A 20,894-nucleotide genomic window follows, 5' to 3' on the forward strand; every position below is an offset into this window, starting at 1 on the left:
TCACAATATAATGGCCATCTTGCAGCTTTAAAAACTCATGTTAAATAACAAACTCAGCCTGGCAGCAAGATTAAACAACCATAAACATTAACGAATGAACTCAGCCAGCCAGTAAATAAAAGCAACAGAAGAGCTCCTTTCCATTGTACCATTACTGTTAGGGTTTTATGGGGAAAGCTGATGGTATTTTCCTATCAAATAAATGGCTTTTGCAACATGCCCTCAGACTTACTAAGTTTGGGGTATTTCAGATCCAAATGAAGAGCATATTCCAAAATCTTGGAGCACTCAGAGAGCACTCTGTGTACAGCCCCCTCTCCAGTATAGCAAGGGTGATGCAGCTTGAGCATCACTGCTGATCTCAGCTGTGACAGTATGGAGAGAAGTTTCAGAGTAATCTCTCTGGTAGTCACAGCCTAAGTAATTTAGGGGGCTCTCATCTTAAGATCTGATTGGAATTTGGTTCTGAATTATATTGTTGCAAATTCCCTTTCTCTTCTATGTATACTTTCCCCATGGCTTCTCAGCATCCCTTTCAGAACTGTACGGATGTATTTAAATTTTCCTGTCTGGTTTAAATCCCCATCCTCCCTCTACTGGGCCAATTTCATGTAATCTCCCATACTTTTGTCCTCAGTTGCCAGTTCTTAGTTGACCAAAGGGGTTGCTGTTCTGTTACTCACTGCTCTTCATTCGTTCTCAGTGGCAGTATACAGAGTTGTACCCTCACCGTATGTCAACCTGAGGATCATGGGACCAAGACTGGTATTTGCCCATCCACATGGCAGTCTAGGGTGCGCTCTTCTTGATATATGATATATTCCAGTGGTTTTCAACCTGTGGCCCATTTTCCCCTGGGGGTCCACAGACTGTCGTAGATTTCTAAAGGGTCTGCACCTCCATTAGGAATTTTTTTAGGGTTCTGCAAATGAAAAAGTTGAAAACCACTGTATTCTAATAAATTTAAACCAAATTTTCAAACTTATATGCTTAGTTAGGCACCTAAATCCAGATTTAGGAAACTAGACAAAAGTGACCTGTATAAGAAGGAGGCTTGCGCTGTGAGCTGGGGACCCTGGGGCTAAGACAAGCTCAGAGCAGTGAAAAAAATCACTTTAGGCAGGGAGGCCTGGGAGAGAAATGACTAATCGGGGAAGAGATAGAGACCCCAAGAGGAACTGAAAAGGCTGGATAGAAAGTGGCTCAGAGAAAACCACAGCACAAGTAAAGGAGCACACCTCTCTGGTCAGTACAGGGCCCTCTGCCAGAATCCAGAGTAAAGCATGTGATTGGATTCCCGTACTAACCCTAGGGAAGGAGGGTGAACAAGTCTATTGCAAGGGTATTTAACCCAGTGGATGGGAGAGGCTGCAGGCTAAGCCCTGAAGAAAGGCTGAGGAATAGTCTCAGTGGAGGAGGAAGGATTTTGTGTGTGTTAAATGCACTTTGGGACTTTTTAAGTTTGGACAATTAGATAATGGAACCTAAATATACGCAAGCCTTATTTATTAAAAGATTGTCTGCCCTCCAAGTTGGTATACGAAGGGACAAGGCTGGTCACCAGAATTTCCACTTTAATTCCAGGGGGCAGTTAAGCAGGTCCTGGTGGTCCTCCAGCAGCACCTAGGGAATCAACAGAAGCAGTGGGAGGTGCACTAGATCAACAGAGTGATTGCACATGTGAGACTTGAGACTTGAACCTGGCCCCGTCTAAACTTACGGGACCACCTTTAGCAATGAGCTCCTTACTGTACCTCTCTTGGAAGGTGGCTTTTCTAACTGAAATCATTTCTGCCAGAAATGTGTCTGAACTATGGGGCTTGACATTGGAGCCACCATACTGTCTTCTTTAAAGGTGTACTTATGCCCTTATCTGAGTTTCCTCCCTTAAAGTAATTTCAGATTTTCATAGCAGTCAAGCAATTTACTTACCTGTGTTTTACCTAAAACTTCACACAAATAGGAATGAACGACTACACACATTGAATGTTCGTCTTAGACAAGCTCTGACATTCTACATATAGAGGACTAATCCATTTGTGGCTATAGTGGACAGGATGAAAGATCTGCCAATCTCCTCATGGAGAATCTCATCTTGGATAACTTTGTGTATCCATCGTTGATAGGAACAGACAGGTGTTTCATCACCAAGTAAAGGGTACAGTGCCAAAAGTGAAATCTCTACAAACTGCGTGGAAACTTTTTAAAGACACCATAATAGAGGCTCAACTTTAAATGTATACAATACCCCAAATTAAAAAACATGGTAAGAGATCCAAAAAAGAGCCCCCATGGCTAAACAACAAAGTAAAAGAAGCAATGAGAGGCAAAAAGGCATCCTTTAAAAAGTGGAAGTTAAATACTATTGAGGAAAATAGAAAGGAGCATAAACACTGGCAAATTAAGTGTAAACATACAATTAGGAAGGTCAAAAAATAATTTGAGGAACAGTTAGCCCAAGATTCAAAAAAATAATTTTTTTTAAGTACATCCAAAGCAGGAAGCCTGCTAAACAACCAGTGGGGCCACTGGACGATTGAGGTGCTAAAGGAGCACTCAAGGACGATAAGGCCATTGTGGAGAAACTAAATGAATTCTTTGCATCGGTCTTCACGGCTGAGGATGTGAGGGATATTCCCAAACCTGAGTCGTTCTTTTTAGGTGACAGATCTGAGGAACTGTCCCGGGTTAAGGTGTCATTAGAGGAGGTTTTGGAACAAACTGATAAATTAAACAGTAATAAGTTACCAGGACCAGATGGTATTCATCCAAGAGTTCTGAACTCCACTGTTAAATTGCAGAAGTACTAACTGTAGTCTGTAACCTATCATTTAAATCAGCTTCTGTACCAGATGACTGGAGGATAGCTAATGTGATGCCAATTTTTAAAAAGGGCTCCAGAGGTGATCCTAGCAATTACAGGCCTGTAAGCCTGACTTCAGTACCAGAACAATATTGTCAGACATATAGATGAACATGACTCTTCCCCAACAAGTTAACATAGTTTTTAGCAAAGGAAAATCATGCCTCACAAATCTACTAGAATTCTTTGAGGGGGTCGACAAGCATGTGGACCAAGGGGATCCAGTGGATATAGTGTACTTAGATTTTTAGAAAGCCTTTGACAAGATCCCTCACCAAAGGCTCTTGCACAAAGTAAGCTGCCACGGGATAAGAGGGAAGTTGCTCTCATGGATTGGTTAAAAGATAGGAAACAAAGGGTAGGTATAAATGGTCTGTTTTCAGAATGGAGAGAAGTAAATAGTGGTGTCCCCCAGCGGTCTGTTCTGGGACCAGTCCTATTTAACATTCATAAATTATCTGGAAAAAGGGGTAAACAGTGAGGTGGCAAAATTTGCAGATGATACAAAATTGCTAAAGATAGTTAAGACCCAGGCAGACTGTGAAGAGGTACAAAAGGATCTCTCAAAACTGGGTGACTCGGCAACAAAATGGCAAATGAAATTTAATGTTGATAAATGCAAATTAATGCACATTGGAAAACATAATCCCAACTATACATCTAAAATGATGGGGTCTAAAGTAGATGTTACCACTCAAGAAAGAGATCTTGGAGTCATTGTGGATAGTTCTCTGAAAACATCCACTCAATATGCAGCGGCAATCAAAAAAGCAAACAGAATGCTGGGAATAATTAAGAAAGGGATAGATAGAACAGAAAATATCATGTTGCCTCTATATAAATCCATGGTACACCCATATCTTGAATTCTGTGTGCAGATGTGGTCGCCCCATCTCAAAAAAGATATATTGGAAAAGGTTCAGAAAAGGGCAACAAAAATGATTAGGGGTATGGAATGGCTTCCATATGAGGAGAGATTAATAAGACTGGGACTTTTCAGCTTGGAAAAGAGATGGTTAATGGAAGATATGATAGAGGTCTATAAAATGATGACTGGTGTAGAGAAAGTAGACAAGTAAGTGGTGTTTACTACTTCTCGTAACACAAGAGCTAGGGGTCACCAAATGAAATTAATAGGCAGCAGGTTTAAAACAAATAAAAGGAAGTATTTTTTCACACAATGCACAGTCAACCTGTGGAACTCCTTGCCAGAGGATGTTGTGAAGGCCAAGTCCATAACAGGGTTCAAAAAAGAACTAGTAAATTCATGGAGGTTAGGTCCATCAATGGCTATTAGCCAGGATGGGCAGGAATAGTGTCCCTATCCTCTATTTTCCAGAAGCTGGGAATGAGAGATAGGGGGTGGCTCACTTGATGATTACTTGTTCTGTTCATTCCCTCTGGGGCACACGGCACTGGCCACTGTTGAAAGACAGGATACTGGGCTAGATGGACCCTTGGTCTGATCCAGTAGGGCCATTCTTATGTTCTTAAGTAACCTGACTGCTCATTCCATGCATTCACAAGCATCCTCAGCAGCGCTCTTAGCTCAGATTGCTAAGCATTGAGTACATTAGCTTTTTCCACATCCTTGGTCACTAGGTTGCCTCCCTCATTCAGTAAGGGGCCCACACTTTCCTTGACTTTCTTCTTGTTGCTAACATATTTGAAGAAACCCTTCTTGTTACGCTTAACATCTCTTGCTAGCTGCAACTCCAAGTGTGATTTGGCCTTCCTGATTTCACTCCTGCATGCCTGAGCAATATTTTTATACTCCTCCCTTGTCATTTGTCCAATCTTGCACTTCTTGTAAGCTTCTTTTTTGCATTTAAGATCAGCAAGGATTTCACTGTTAAGCCAAGCTGGTTGCCTGCCATATTTACTATTCTTTCCACACATCGGGATGGTTTTTTCCTGCAACCTCAATAAGGATTCTTTAAAATACAGCCAGCTTTCCTGGACTCCTTTCCCCCTCATGTTATTCTCCCAGGGGATCCTGCCCATCAGTTCCCTGAGGGAGTCAAAGTCTGCTTTTCTGAAGTCCAGGGTCCGTATTCCGCTGCTCTCCTTTCTTCCTTGGGTCAGGATCCTGAACTTGACTATCCCACTTTTGCCTTTATTATTTTTAAGCTATTTTTAGGCAGTAGTGAGCTTTTATTTGTTCCAAGCTGCCTTCCTTGTTCCGGGTTCAGGGTTTATGCCATGTCATGGCGATAGCCACCTGGAGCCTCTGCTGCAGCAGTTGCTTGCTGAGCTCCTCTTCCCCCTTTCAGGCATGGCAGAGCAGTCTCACAAGCACTGGGCAAAGTCCGAAAGGTGCTCTATATATCAGGGAGCTTTCCGAGGCTCAGCAGAGAGTGAATTATGCCTAGCCATCTCCCAGCCAGATGACCCCAGTGCTGTTAAGGCATGGGCTCTGAGAAAGATAGATAGATTGGGGCTCTTACCCCCAAATAGCCATGACTTCACCACAGAAAAACCTGAGCTCAGAGAGAGCAGCCTGTTCGGCAGAGATGAAACAGTTTTCAATATTGTTGCCAGCCCAGGGAGTCCAGCCAAAGCTAGTTTTTATCCAGGACATCTTGGCGTACTTGTTACACTTTCAGACTTCTGGTCTTGCACTTAGTTTGTTGGGAGTCCACCTGATGGTTATTTTGGAATTTCATCCTTTTAGACCTGTAGTATTCCTCTTCCACGAGTTTTTAGGCAAAGTTCGTGGTGGGGTGTATCCTTAGTGAGGGCTAACAATGAAGAGCAACTAATACTAATAGGTAATTGTGGCGGGGTGACGACTCACCGGCACGGCGCCTCTTGCTGGTCATCCAGGGAATTAGCTCTTTCTAGCCTGGAGCGCCCTCTGCCGGCTGATGGCTCGCCTGCTGCTGGCCCCTGTGTCCCTTGTGGACCCGGTGCCCTTTGCCCTGGGGTTCTGCCCCAGCAGTAACCCCAAACCTGGGTCTCCCCTCCTTGGGAAACCCCCAACCCCCTATCTTCCCCTTGCCTCAGTGGCTACTGCCCATCTCCATTTAGTCCCCGTTCCCTGGGGCAGACTGCAGTCTATAAACCACTCATCATCGGCAAGGGGGGTTGGACCAGCTGCCTCTGGCTGTCTCTGGGCTGCCCCTCTACAGCCCCAGTACCCTTTGTGGGCCCTTAACTTGGCCTGCAGCCTGGGGTTTCGCTAGGCTGGAGCTTCCCAACTCCCTCTGCCCTTCCCCAGCACTGCTCCATCTCAGGTACCCTTCTCAACTTCCCAGGCAGCCCGGTCCTTCTCTTAGGTAGCTAGAGAGGGTGTGTCTGTCTTTCTTCTGGCCCACAGCCCTCTTATAAGGGCCAGCTGGGCCCTGATTAAGCTGACCACAGCTGTGGCTGCTTTCCCCGCTGCAGCCCTCTCCAGGGCTGCTTTATCCCCTTCAGGAAGGAGCAGGGTGACCACTCCATTACAGTAATATTTTCATCTCCAACAAAGATTCTTGCCTGGGTATTTATATAATGGGAACTCATTAAACCTCTCTCTCTGCCATGTGTTCTGATGTCTGCATGTTACTGCAACTTCATAATCCTACCCTGCCATCTATGCCACCAGAAAGAAGCAAATCTACTCAGGGTCTTAAAGTTTCACTCCTATGCAATGTGCCAAGACTGTTCTTTGAGGCAATCCAGACTTCCTCATGTGATGAAAGCATTATGTAGAAAGAGTGGGATGAACAGAGGTACCATCACACTTTCCTATAGGTCTTAAGATCTTGCTGCATTGTTTAGCTGACAAAAGCTGCAATTGTAGCATCTATTTACTAACATCGTTGTTTCATATGCACTTGGCGCCCTAGAGATTTCTTCTTTCTTATCTTTCTTGAGGGATTTAGTTCAATAGGGAAATCTTCCTCTGCTATTTAAATATTCATTATTAATATTACAGAGGTCAGCCTACAGCATTAAAAAAACCTCAAATTTGATAGATATCTCCAGTTTACAGTTTTAAATGGACTATAGTCTAGGACTGACCTTAATGTTTTTTTTTAAAAAGAATCACGAGCCTCTATCACAAATTGATACAACAGAAAATACTGTTCCACCTCTGTTTCATCAGAATGTGGAAGACAATGATGCTTGCTGATGCTACGAGAATTCAGAAGTCATGCTAATTACATATGCTATGAAGATGATCTGTTGCTAAAGGATTCTGCTGGGAGGTGTGTTCCAGGATTTCTTTCATCCTCCAATAAAGTTCCTACTCGTTCTGCAGCAATTCATATGGGGGCAATTCCTAAGGCCTGGGCTACACTAGCCGGGGGGGAGGGGGTTTGAACTAAGATACGCAACTTCAGCTACGCTGTTCGTGTAGCTGAAGTATCTTAGTTCGACTTACCTGGCTGTCCTCACGGCGGTGAGTCGACTGCCGCAGCTTGCCCGTCGACTACACTTACTCCTCCTGCCGAGATGGAGTACGGGCGTTGATTCGGGGATCGATTTATCACATCCAGACGAGATGCGACCCCCGATACATTGAACACTACCTGCTGATCCGGCGGGTGGTATAGACATACCCTAAGTCTCTGGATTTTATTGACTACTAAGGACATTGGCTTCTTTGGACCTCCCTTGTGGCTAAAAAAACTAATGCTGCAGAGATGAAGTACCAGTTTTCTCTGCATTTTGTGATATTGATGCCTTGGAAATGGTGGCATGCTTAATAAGACTTAATAGACTCAAACTACTTGAAAACAAATGGCTTTTATTCGTTGACATGAAAGATCTTTACTTTGTTGGTGTTCAGCTTGAATCTTTTATCACACTTCGAATTTAAATGCTGTTCATTGCCTTGAACACACACTGGACCACTCCTCCTCCTCTTCACTTCTAGCTTTCTGCCCATCTTTCCTTTCACAATCAGTTTCTCAGAACGTGCAAAAATTAGTTATACAGCATAGTTGATTCAACTTTATCCATTGGATTTCACTGTTAATTCAAGACCAGTTCTGAACCATGACACATCCTTAGACTTTTTTGCAAAACTGCAGTACTTTTGGAGAAAAAGTTTAAAATATGGTTTGTTTCTGACTGTGCTACAAGACAGAAATCTCTCTTTAATTCTATCAGGACATTACTGTATTGTAACCAGTTTCCTAGTATGGTACACTGCAAATGGGACATTTAGGTGCTGATCATACATTTGACGAGCAGATGTACTTTAAGTTTTTGAGTAGACCTTTTTTAAAAAAATCTTGTTCCTTGCTTTTAATGTGTGTTGCTTCAAATACCAATTTATCTTGTAGAACTGGTCAAACTCTGTTACTAACAAAATGCATGACAAATTTTGGCCTTTTGTGTCTGTGAATTGTGATCAAAACAATCCTATATTCAGAAATATTCAATTTATTATTTATTTCTATTGCTGTAGTGTCTAGCAGTTTATGTAAGCAAACTTCAGCCTGTGGATTCTTCAAAACTTTTCACTGCCTAGTATTTGCTATTTAGTACATGTAGCGTATGATTGATCAGCTAAGCCATATAGTATTGTTTCTGCTAGGATGGTTTTACTATTTTTAAGTAGGAGAATAAACACTAGTGAATAAGGATAAGCTCCAAAGGCCATTTAAGTCAACAGTAAGACTTCAGTTCATTTCAGTGTACTTTGTACCTGGCATAAGAACGGCCATACTGGGTCAGACCAAAGGTTCACCTAACCCAGTATCCTGTGTTCCGACAGTGGCCAATGCCAGGTGCCTCAGAGGGAATGAACTGAACAGGTAATCATCAAGTGATCCATTCCCTGTTGTCCATTCCCAGCTTCTGGCAAGCAGAGGCTAGGGACACCTAATAGCCATTGATGGACTTATCCTCCATGAATTTATCTAGTTCTTTTTTGAACCCTGTTATGGTCTTGGCCTTCACAACATCCTCTGGCAAGGAGTTCCACAGGTTCACTATGCATTGTGTGAAGAAATACTTCCTTTTGTTTGTTTTAAACCTGCTGCCTATTCATTTCATTTGGTGCCCCCTAGTTCTTTTGTTATGAGAAGGAGTAAATAACACTTCCTTATTAATTTTCTCCACACCAGTCATGATTTTATAGGCCTCTATCATACCCCCCCCTTAGTCATCTCTTTTTTCCATGCTGAAAAGTCCCAGTCTTATTAATCTCTCCTCATGTGGAAGCCGTTCCAAACCCCTAATCATTTTTGTTGCCCTTTTCTGAACCTTTTCCAATTCCAATATATCTTTTTTGAGATGGGGCGACCACATGTGCACAAAGTATTCAAGATGTGGGCATACCATGGATTTATATAGAGGCAATATGATAGTTTCTGTCTTCTTATCTATCCTTTTCTTAGTGATTCCCAACGTTCTGTTTGCTTTTTTGACTGCCACTGCACATTGGATATTTTCAGAGAGCTATCCACAATGACTCCCAAGATCTCATTCTTGAGTGGTAACAACTAATTTAGACCCCATCATTTTAGATGTATAGTGGGGATTATATTTTCCAACGTGCATTACTTTGCATTTGTCAACATTGAATTTCATCTGCCATTTTGTCGCCCAGTCACCCAGTTTTGAGAGATCCTTTTGTACCTCTTCACAGTCTGCCCGGAATTTATTTTGAGTAATTTTGTAACATCTGCAAATTTTGCCACCTCCCTGTTTACCCACTTTTCCAGATCATTTATGAATATGTTGAATTAGGACTGGTCCAAGTACAGACCCCTGGGGGACACCATTATTTACCTCTCTCCATTCTGAAAACTGACCATTTATTCCTATTGTGACAAAGTTCCTTCTCTATCTTGGTGGGTCCTGCGCTTATTGGTGGATTTTCTTGCCTCAGAGATTCACCATGTGGGTTGGGGAACAGCCCAGAGACCTTCCCCTCTGGAAGAACCCACAGTCCAGGTCAATTGGGAGGTTTGGGGGGAACCCGGGCCCACCCTCTACTCTGGGTTCCAGCCCAGGGCCCTGTGGACTGCAGCTGTCTATAGTGCCTCCTGTAACAGCGGCATGGCAGCTACAACTCCCTGGGCTACTTCCCCATGGCCTCCTCCAAACACCTTCCTTATTCTTACCACAAGACCTTCCTCCTGGTGTCTGATAACGCTTGTGCTCCTCAGTCCTCCAGCAGCACACCCTCTCAGCTCCTTGCGCCTCTTGCTTCCCAGCTCCCCACACTCACTCCACAAAATGATGTGAGCTCCTTTTAAAACCCAGGTGCCCTGATTAGCCTGCCTTAATTGATTCTAGCAGCTTCTTTTCAATTAGCTCCAAGTGTCCTAATTAGTCTGCCTGCCTTAACTGGGTCTAGCAGGTTCCTGATTACTCTAGTGCAACCCCTTCTCTGGTCACTCAGGGAACAGAAAACTACTCATCCAGTGACCAGTATATTTGCCCTCTACTAGACTCCTGTACCCCACTGGTCTGGGTCTGTCACACTACCCTTTGGTAACTGGTTAAAAGATAGGAAACAATCTATAAGAGGACCTTCCCTGTTATCCCATGACCGCTTACTTTGCTTAATAGCCTTTGGTGAGGGACCTTGTCAAAGGCATTCTGAAAACTTAGTCACTATATCCACTGGATCCCCCTTGTCCACATGCTTGTTGACCTCCTCAAAGAATTCTAGTCAATTGGTGAGGCATGATTTCCCTTTCTAAAAACCATGTTGACTCTTCCCCAACAAGTTATGTTCATCTATGTGTCTGACAATTTTGTTCTTTACTATAGTTTCAACCAGTTTGCTTGGTACTGAAATCAAGCTTACTGGCCCGTAATTGCCAGGATCACCTCTGGAACCCTTTTTAAACACATGGAGATATACCTATCTCATAGAACTGGAAGGGACCTTGAAAGATCATTGAGTCCAGCCCCCTGCTTTCACTAGCAGGACCAAGTACTGATTTTTGCCCCCGATCCCTAAGTGGCCCCCTTAAGGATTGAACTCACAACTCTGGATTTAGCAGGCCAATGCTCAAACCACTGAGCTATCCCTCCCCCCCTTAAAAATGGGTGTCACATTAGCTATCCTCCAGGCATTTGGTACAGAAGCTGATTTAAATGATAGGTTACAGACTACAGTGAGTAGTTCTGCAATTTCACATTTGAGTTCCTTCAGAACTCTTGGGTGAATACCATCTAGTCCTGGTGACTTATTGCTGTTTAGTTTATCAATTTGTTCCAAAAGTTCCTCTAATGACACCTCAATCTGGGACAGTTCCTCAGATTTGTCACCTAAAAAGAATGTCTCAGATTTGGCAATCTCCCTCACATCCTCAACTGTGAAGACTGATGCAGAGAATTAATTTAGTTTCTTTGCAATGGCCTTATCGTCCTTGAGTGCTCCTTTAGCATCTCGATCATGCACTGGCCCCACTGGTTGTTTAGCAGGCTTCCTGCTTCTGATGTACTTAAAAAAATAAAAATAAAAAATTGCTAGTACTTTTTGAGTCTTTGGCTAGCTGTTCTTCAAATTCTTTTTTGACCTTCCTAATTATATTTTTACACTTAATTTGCCAGAGTTTATGCTCCTTTCTATTTTCCTCACTAGGACTTACTTCCACCTTTTTAAAGGATGCCTTTTTGCCTCTCACTGCTTCTTTTACTTTGTTTAGCCACTGGGGCTCTTTTTGGTTCTTACTGTGTTATTTAATTTGGGGTATACATTTAAGTTGAATCTCTATTACAGTGTTTTTAAAAAGTTTCCATGCAGCTTGCAGGGATTTTACTTTTACTGCTGTATCTTTTAATTTCTGTTTAACTAACCTCCTCATTTTTGTGTAGTCCCCCTTTCTGAAATTAAATGCTACAGTGTTGGGCAGCTGTGGTGTTTTTCCTGCCACAGGGATGTTAAATTTAATTATGGACATTGTTACAAAGTAGTCCAGCTATATTCACCTCTTAGACCTGGTCCTGTGCTCCACGAATGACTAAGGCTGGGTCTGCACTACCCGCCTGAATCGGTGGGTAGAAATCGACCTCTCAGGGATCGATTTATCGCGTCCCATTGGGACGCGACAATCGATCCCCGAATCGACGCTCTTACTCCACCAGTGGAGGTGGGAGTAAGTGCTGTTGACGGGAAGCCGCAGAGGTCGATTTTGCCGCCGTCCCTACAGCGGGGTAAGTCGGCTGTGATACGTCGAATTCAGGTACGCTATTCGCGTAGCTGAATTTGCGTATCTTAAATCGACCCCCCCCCGTAGTGTAGATGTAGCCTAAATCAAGAATTGCCTCTCCTCTCGTGGGTTCCAGGACTAGCTGCTCCATGAAGCAGTCATTTAAGGTATCTAGAAACGTTATCTTGGCCTTAATGAATGGCCTTATTGAATTTTCAGACAGATAATAATTTGTGCTGAAATCATTTTTAAGAATACAGCGATGTCATCCAGATACACAAATAACACATAATTCTAATGAACTTGCCATATTTTTGGAGAAGATATTTCCAAATCTTTATAATGTTCAACCAATGATAGCACTATCACCTTTTCCCCACTTATGCAAATCGGTATTTTAGGATATTCTAAGAAACACCATTATCTTTCTTTGTAACAGAGTGTATGTGCTTTTTCATATGTACTTTTAAAAATGTTATAATAGGGATAGTTATTTTTCTGTTTAGTGCTAATACTGTATATAACCTACTTTTGCAGCCAAGGGAGAGTACTCTGTTCAAAGGAAAGTTAAGTTGTTTTGTTATTATCAGCACACATAACATGATGTGTGTCTACTTACAAGACACTGAGCTCTACAGCAATTTCTATTATGCTGGAGGCATAGGCAGTTTTATCTCTGTAAGGGTCTGCAGCATTACAAATGTGTTTTAATTCCCACTAATGCTTACTGACACCTCATACCAATGGATTAAAAATGGAGAAACGTTGTAAATCTCTGCCACCTACTTCATAAGGTATAAAATAGCTCTTGTTTGTGAACAAACTATAATACTGGCTTCTGAACTGCAGAGAAACTTCTAGATGCCTGAATTGGGATGAAAATATCCAACGAATAACCTATTGAATCGACATATTATTTTGTCATACGTATAGCTAATGGCTCTCTCTCCAGATATAAATCTTGTATCTTTGCTCTTTTTTATTGTAACTATATCTATTATGTCCATCCAACTTGACAGCTAGTATAAAATGTCTAACTGATGTGTTACATTTAAAATGCCTTTTCAAGATGCTGTGGGACTTACAGTTCATTACTAATTGCTCAATAGGGAAAATGTAGGCTGATAGAAAAGAAAAAAAATAGCCAGAGTGGGGAGAGATGACATATTGTCGATAATTAATATAAATTGACTTTTTATTATGCAGTTTTTTTCCAAGTAATAAAATACGACTACACTTTTTGTTTATTTATTGCTTAAGTTATTGCCCTTTAACCTTGAACAAAAAGTCTGTGGCCCAAATTTTGTACTTTTATATTTGGCCCTAAAGCACAGTTAATTTACACCTGTAATCTATCCTATATTATTTCTGTCAGGAGTAAAAGTAATATTTGTGTTTGTGGGAGAATTAAGAGATTAGTTAGGGCCCATTTTTTGTCAAGGCACATTTCTAGACCAGGATTCCTGAGCCCTAGGCTCTGACCCACATCTCTCTAGTTGCAGGTGACCTGAGAAGGGCCTCTCCATGGATTTGGGGAGGAACCAAGATACCTCTCTGACTTAATGGGCCACATCATTTTAGGTGTGCGTGTTTTGTCTATAGCTAGGGAGAACTTGGTTCCTTGAATGTGTTCAGCAAAGAGAGGAAAATCATAGACTAATTTATAAAGTGTTCACCATTAAAAAGTCAGTATTTGATAACGTTTACCACTGAGTGGTATTTCAGAGGCCAGAATTTTCCTCTATACTTAGCTTAAGAAATTTGTGATAATGGTTGGTAAATGCTAACTTTTCAGTGTTGTCCACTACTGTTCTTTCCTTAGTATCCCATATTGTGTGTGTTTGGATTAGTACTAGTGGTATAAAAGCAACATTCAGGATAAGGCTCTCATTGGGTTAGGTACTATAGAAATACATAGGATGACACTGTTCTTGTCTTGAAAGGCTTGTAGTCTAATTTTAAGGGAAGGTACAACAAGGCTGCCAATATCACAGTTATTATTCAGTTCAGAACCACTGAACAAAAACTGTACTGTTTTTCTCTCTCAAACTGTTCCATATTGTATATCAGAAGTTTTAAAATCCATTATTTTTGTTTTTTAAATTAAAACATAAGATAAAAGACAATAGTGATACAAGCAGAAGTAAGTGGGATTAGGGGTATGGAACAGCTTCCATATGTGGAGAAAGAGAGAGACTGGGACTGTTCAACTTGGAAAAGAGATGACTAAGAGGGGATATGATAGAGGTTTATAAAATTTTGACTGATGTGGAGAAGGTGAATAAGGAAGTGTTTTTTACTTCTTCACATTACACAAGAACTAGGAGTCATCCAATGAAATTAATAGGCAGCAGGTTTAAAACAAACAAAAGGAAGTATTTCTCCACACAATGCATAGTCAACCTGTGGAACTCATTGCCAGGGGATGTTGTGAAGGCCTATAAGTGTAACAGGGTTCAAAAAAGAACTAGATAAGTTCATGGAGGGTAGGTTCATCAATGGCTATTAGCCAGGATGGTCAGGGATGCAACTCCATGTTCTGAGTGTCCTTAGCTTCTGTGTTCCACAAGCTGGGAGTGGACGAAAGGGGGTGATTGCCTGTTCTGTTCATTCCCTTTGAATCACTTGGCATTGATCGCTGTCAGAAGACAGGATACTGGGGTGCATGGACCATTGCTCTGACAAGTATGTCTGGTCTTTTGTATCTTGCTTCATGTTTTTCTGTCAGAGTGCTTTCTTGTGATCTTGTGTATATAATTGGTTATAATAGTACTCTTAATATTTAATTTATTAGTAGTAGATAGTTAAGTAGCATTTAGCTTGAAATGCACTCATCAGGTTTTAAACACTGTCATGTGGGATGCGATCCCTAATATTGACCCCATGCTTGATGTTCATTGTGCCTTGGAGAAGGGCACATTAAAGACAAGTGCTCTGTCTGTAAGTCTCTCTAGTTTGTCTTTTGTACGTGAGGCCTAGATCCATCTCAGTTAAGAAATGTATCTGGTCTCTCAGTTTCTGAGTGACCCTTCTCTTTACTACTTGTATGTTAAAAAGGTGTCACATCAAACTCCATGGGTTAGAGCACTCTTTACCCATAAAATTAGATGAGAATTGAACAATGAAAAGAATATTACCAGTACATTATTTGTTTAGTTTTTATTTGATTGGTCAGATATGAACAGTCTTCATTGGATAGACTTTTACTTTTCCCATCAGGTACTGAAAACAAAGTAGACACCCAAGATCTTGGAATTAATGACTGTCTGACACTTGTCTTGGGAGATACACATTTTTTTTTTATGAAAAAAATAAAAATACTGCTTAACAAGTCTGCAACCAGCTGTTCCCCAGCAAAAAGGCATAAATTAAATATAGGAACTTTCTCCTCAGACTGACAAGAGGTACTTTTGTTTTTTAAAGGGGAATGGAAGAGGAAGTGTTTACAGATGGAAGAGTGAAATAGTGCACAGTATATTTGTCATGTCAAAGGTGGTGATAATGCATTCATTTCTATAGTCTTGTTTTCAAATTGCTGTTGAGCCTTGTATTTATTTTTGTACATTTTAAAATATCATGGAGGTAAGCATGCAGTAGGAAGCCCTTTATATGAAATATTAAATACTATTCCTGCCGGTGTGTATCAAGATTTGTAGCTGGTAATGTTTTATTGATCCTCTGAAAAGGGTAATACAAGCAGTAATAATAATAATATATTTTACAGTAGTCATGAAAAAGCTGATATTTTCAAGTGTTAACACACCATGGTATGTGTGATACCACAATTACCGCTTATATAAAGTACATAAAAATAACCCAGCATCTCAGGTACATAGCATGCAGTAACTTTTGGAAACAATTGACTTTAAGGATCACTACTGTCTATAGTATAGGCAATACCTCTCAGTTGTTTCACATTGTAGTTTAAAAATTTCTTCCTGTTCTTCTTTACCTCATTCTATGTGCATGAAAGTTCTGCCTGAGTGAGGACTACAGAAGTAGAATGGGTCTCGGGCACATCTCAGCTGGTTTTCAGTGTAAGTTTTGTCTGAGACAAGGTTGCCAATTAAGGCCTATCATATCTTATATTTTAGGCAGTCATGCTCCTAACTGAAGTGATCAGGGAAAACTTCAGGAACAGCAAATTGAAACAATGCCTTTTACCCGCCCTTGGGGAGGTGCTTTTCCTGATAGCTAGTCAGGTAAGTCTGTAAGATGATCTTTGCAAATCTTTTTAATGTTTCAAATCCTTTTCAGATGTAAGGTAAACATCCTATGTGGGTATTCTTAGCATTTGTTACCCTCAAGTGCATGCCTTATTAATGTTTAATATGTTCAAGTGCTGTGATATTAAAAGTACAGGGGATTTGCAAGTCTTGTAAAATCCCACACTGTTGTATCTGCTTTCTCTCGCTCTCTTTCATTACTGCCATTAAGAGAAGGAAATGCCTGAAGCTCATGTTTGAAATAAAATGTAACTTTTAAAGGGACCATGGAATTATTTGGTTGCCATTTTATAACCCCCCTCTACTTTGTGAATCTCCAGGACAGATCATAGAAGTTTTAACCTCTTTGTTTAAATTTCTTACACTCTTTCACTGTAGTTTTTTTTTATCATTTTTTCTCAGTTATCCCAGTTTACACTTCTCAATGTAATTCTGTTATTTCTAAAAATGTTCGTTTGTGCTTGCTGAAAGAGGCATTTTAAAACTGAAATGAAGCCTTTAATGCTTCTAATTCATGTGATGGTATTTCCCCCTTGGAAGGAGGCAATCCAGAATGATTGTAGCAGGATTGAAATGTTTTCATGTAACAGTGGGCAGTTCCTGTAGTCTCATTAAACTGTCTTGCTTTTTTTTACTGGGTCACTGGTGCTGTATGCACAGTAGAAAATAGCTCTTAGAAGTTATCCCTACATTTTCAAAGCAGTGGATGGGGATTTACTTTAAAAAAATAAAAAGTCCAAAACCAACCTCATAAATTATTGAAAGCTTTTTCCAACTGTTAAAAGCTTCTTCCACAATCACTGATTTCCCTCCATACTTACAACTCTATTATCATATGATTCCTTCCACACCCACAAAGAAGGTCATAAAACCAATGGGCCTTTCTGTGTGACCTGAATGTGAGTGAATTTGGACACTGGTTCACTGGTTAACTGATGCAATATTCCCTTGCCTGCATTTCAGTGGTGATATACATGGATCAGTGTTGCCCTGCATCTGGCATGTTAAACAGCAAATAAGTACTTAACTGAAATTTTATTGCACAAAAATCAAGAAATACAAAGTTAAGTATATTATGGTCCTCTGTCTCAATGCACAGGTAAGGTACAGTATAATACAGACAGCAGTGTAGCATTTTGCCTTTGCTGCCCCAGCATTGTTTTTCAAAACTTATCAGGATGGAGACAATCTTTAAGTTTGAATGGGTAGTTCACTTACTTTGTCCTCTGCTGAGACACTCAATATAGGTTTCAATTGTAACAGTGTTTTTTTTTTTTTTATGTGAACAGCTGTCCTCTAGGAACTGGACTGAGACTAAGTAATTTCAAATGGCAAATTTTGATGATTACTGACATAGGCTGTATTTGGACCATTGAACTGGCAACAAAAGGAACAATGTTCTGCACCAGCCATTACCTGGAGTAGCGTTTTCAAGACAATGGTAGCTTTTGTAGAAAGAGAAATACTATTAATAGTAATAACAGAAGATAGCATTTTTTTTCTAAACCCCCACGTGCATTTTTTCTTCTTTTCTAAAGAATAAAAACAGAATTTTAATTATTAAATGTAGATCACTTCAGATTAAAAAGATATTAAAGGATATTGCATGAAAGGATATTGCATGTTATACTTTGTGTCCCTTGAGGCATATGCATTAACTACATTATCTAAACGTTTTGAATATTACTATATTAATTTCATAAGGGCACAAGACCAGAATGAGGATCTAAAGTGAATATGAGCATTGGTTAACTCCAGTTACAATTAGTAATTTCTCTTACACACAAAAGTATTCACATTGTATCCTTCACAGCCCAAATGCATGTTCTCTTATAATTAATATGGTATAGGACTACATTAACGTGAACTAAGTACTTTCAGGAACATATTAGAGGGACCTACATGGAGCACAATGCATTAGAGCACTCTACAAATCACACCCCTCTAGAGTGCTTTGCTGGCACCATGTAGACAAGCCCTTATTCCTCCTATGGAATTACAAGGCATCCTCTGCTTGAACTTGATTGGGCTGTAATGTAAGGTTAGAGTTATTTTTCCCTATTCACTTTTGCAGTGGATGGGGAAAGGCAAACGGGTTAAAACCCAGTTTGCCAGTGTCCAGAGATGACTTTCACATCCTTTCACATTTTGTAATATTTCTCAAATGTTGGGGGTTACTTTGAGCACTTAATCTCCGATTTGCTTTTAACAGTAACATGAAGAAAAAATGTAAATTAAGAATATCTCTATATAAATATCTGCAGATATATTAAAAAAAAAAAAAAGGCAGGGGAGAGAACATCATAGCCCAGGGTTAGATGTCCATGGCTGGCGTTAAATTGAATATCCCCTGGTTACACCATGTAACTTGACAGATCTATCATTTTTGCATGTGTCAGTTCCAAGGGAAATTACACCACACTTTTTAACTGGTAGTTAGCTGGCATAGAGCTCAAAGGAAATTAGACATTGATAAAAACTCAGTTTCTCCATTGGTGCCCTTCGTAATCAACTTAAACTTTATTCTCCCTTTGAATGAAACAAGGTTTAAGAAATGATGATGTTGGAATGAAAAAAATGAAGTATTTGATTTTTGATTAGAGTTGTATGTATTTGTGTTCCTCTCAAAGGAAAATGTGTGGAAAGTAATTCATTAATGGCTTTTCTTCAACTAGTATATCTTATTAATGGAATGGTGATGTTGAAATATATATTGAATCTCAAAAGTCAGGAGACACAGAAAATTAAGGTTGTTCCTGCAACATTAACCTGATCACTTTGTACATCCATCCTATGCTTTTTAGAGTATGCAGTACATTAAAAGCTTATTCTCTTTAATTTTCCCAGCAAATGTTTTTCTCCTGTAATTACTAGCACCTATATGCTATCAAATGCAGGTTAGTGCCTAAATATGCAATTTGTTTTCATGAAATTTTACAGGTTCTTTATATACTAAGAAAATCCAAATGACCTTCTATTTACCTGACAATTTGTAATATGCCACTTTTTTTTTTTTTAAAAAAGCAGCAATCTATTTACCACTAATAGCGGAATAATAGACTCATTTTAGTGAATAGAACAAGACTATTCCAGTAGGACAGGTATGTAAGGATTCTGGAATGTTGTTACTTCTATCTACATAAATAGCAGATTTCCAAGTGCTCCATACTGGGTCTTGAATAAGCTACTCTTATAACTTCTGCATATTTTTCAAAAACAAATTTTCTTTAAAAACTTTTTTAAATTGAGGGACAGTAAGCAAATGTATTTCTAGATATGATAGATTTTTTTTTCTATTTTTAGTACTTTAGAAACCGGTAACGAAATAATCAAAATGATTGCCGAGATTGTAGGACTGGTTTTGAGTGTGAATTACGTTGAGCCAATGAAAAATACAAACCTAAGGACAAATACTCATAGGAATTTTAGATCATGCTTCAACCATATAATAAAAATCAACTTTTGTGTCATAAAAATTCAAAATATCAAATTCAACTTTTGTTCCAGAATTTAATCTATCTTCTAGATTTTATTCAGTTGACATATGTATATTAATCTTTAAAAATCTGTTGGATGTATTTTTCATGGCTGATATATTATGATTTTTTAATTAAAGGGTTAATATCATTTGTGCTGTTAGCTTCATTGCTGATCCTTCCACTTCATTACAGGAAGAAAAAAAGGAGCACCACAGAGAATGCTGGGTCGTTCCCTTGGCTGCTTACACTGTGCTAATGAGGTGCCTTCGGGAAGGGGTAAGGATCTTTTATTGTCCTCAGTAGAATTTCTCCACTGTAATAACCCTTCAGGCATTGTGAGATGATTGTAGCCTAAAGCACTGCAGTACATCATCAGTGAAGTATTGCTTCTGAATTTAAATAATCGTGATACGACCATGACCTACACAGTAGTAGTAGATTTCAAAAATGAAGTAGTTTTCTCTGTATACTCAACATTTATACATTGTTACTTGATTTTGTTTATAAGATAGTAAATAAAGAATTACTATGATATAAATGTTGAATGTATTCATGTAATGGATTTCTTTTGACTGTTTGGTGAACTAGTACAATTCTTGCTATAATTTATTTTTTGCGCAGATCTTTTTTTCTTCCAGTCTGATAAAAAATTGATATACAAGGCTCTAAACACTCCATCATCTTGTCAGGTCATCAGTGTCCTTTGAGGCCCAAAAGTAGTAAACTTTAAACACTTTTTTTTGCTATATATTATATATCTTATAGTTAATTTCTATTGTGACAACTTTGCTTTGTTAAAAAAGGAAAGAAAAGAACCACATTTATGGTCCCCACTCACAAAATGAAAAAGAACTGAGCAGAATCACATATAAGGTTGGCATTTACTGTTTATTTATGACCAGTTGCCCAAGGCAAAGCCAAAGGCTGAAAACATTCCTTACTGGGGAGAAAAAAATCAAGATAAGTACCTTTCTTTTGAGATCTTTATTGCTTACAGATTGTACTTAATGGAGGAAATCTCCAGATGCATAGGAAATCTCCAAATTGTCAAGCGACCAAGAACACACAACTGATTTGTTTTTTGGACTCCTTCCAGCCAGTAGTAATGGATACCATGTCACTCTAAGACATGGTTGTTATAAACGATGTAAATGTCATCTTAGCAAAGGGAGACTTCTCACTATCTGTAGATATACATGGCAGAGAAACAAAACAGAGG

The 20,894-nt window shown here is 39.7% G+C and overlaps 1 protein-coding gene across 3 annotated transcripts in view; it reads left to right on the top strand.

The window, feature by feature from the left end:
• ULK4 (unc-51 like kinase 4) overlaps positions 1-20,894 on the top strand; it is a 408,326-nt gene that overhangs the window by 66,126 nt on the left and 321,306 nt on the right. For all 3 annotated transcript variants that reach the window (XM_054019573.1, XM_054019574.1, XM_054019575.1), the window contains exons 18-19: positions 16,065-16,172; positions 19,868-19,951. In XM_054019573.1, coding sequence (XP_053875548.1) covers positions 16,065-16,172; positions 19,868-19,951 — 192 coding nt within the window. The remainder of the gene's footprint in view (positions 1-16,064; positions 16,173-19,867; positions 19,952-20,894) is intronic.

This window comes from Malaclemys terrapin, chromosome 2 (genome assembly GCF_027887155.1).
Source record: "Malaclemys terrapin pileata isolate rMalTer1 chromosome 2, rMalTer1.hap1, whole genome shotgun sequence".
In the NCBI taxonomy this organism is placed as follows: domain Eukaryota; kingdom Metazoa; phylum Chordata; order Testudines; family Emydidae; genus Malaclemys; species Malaclemys terrapin.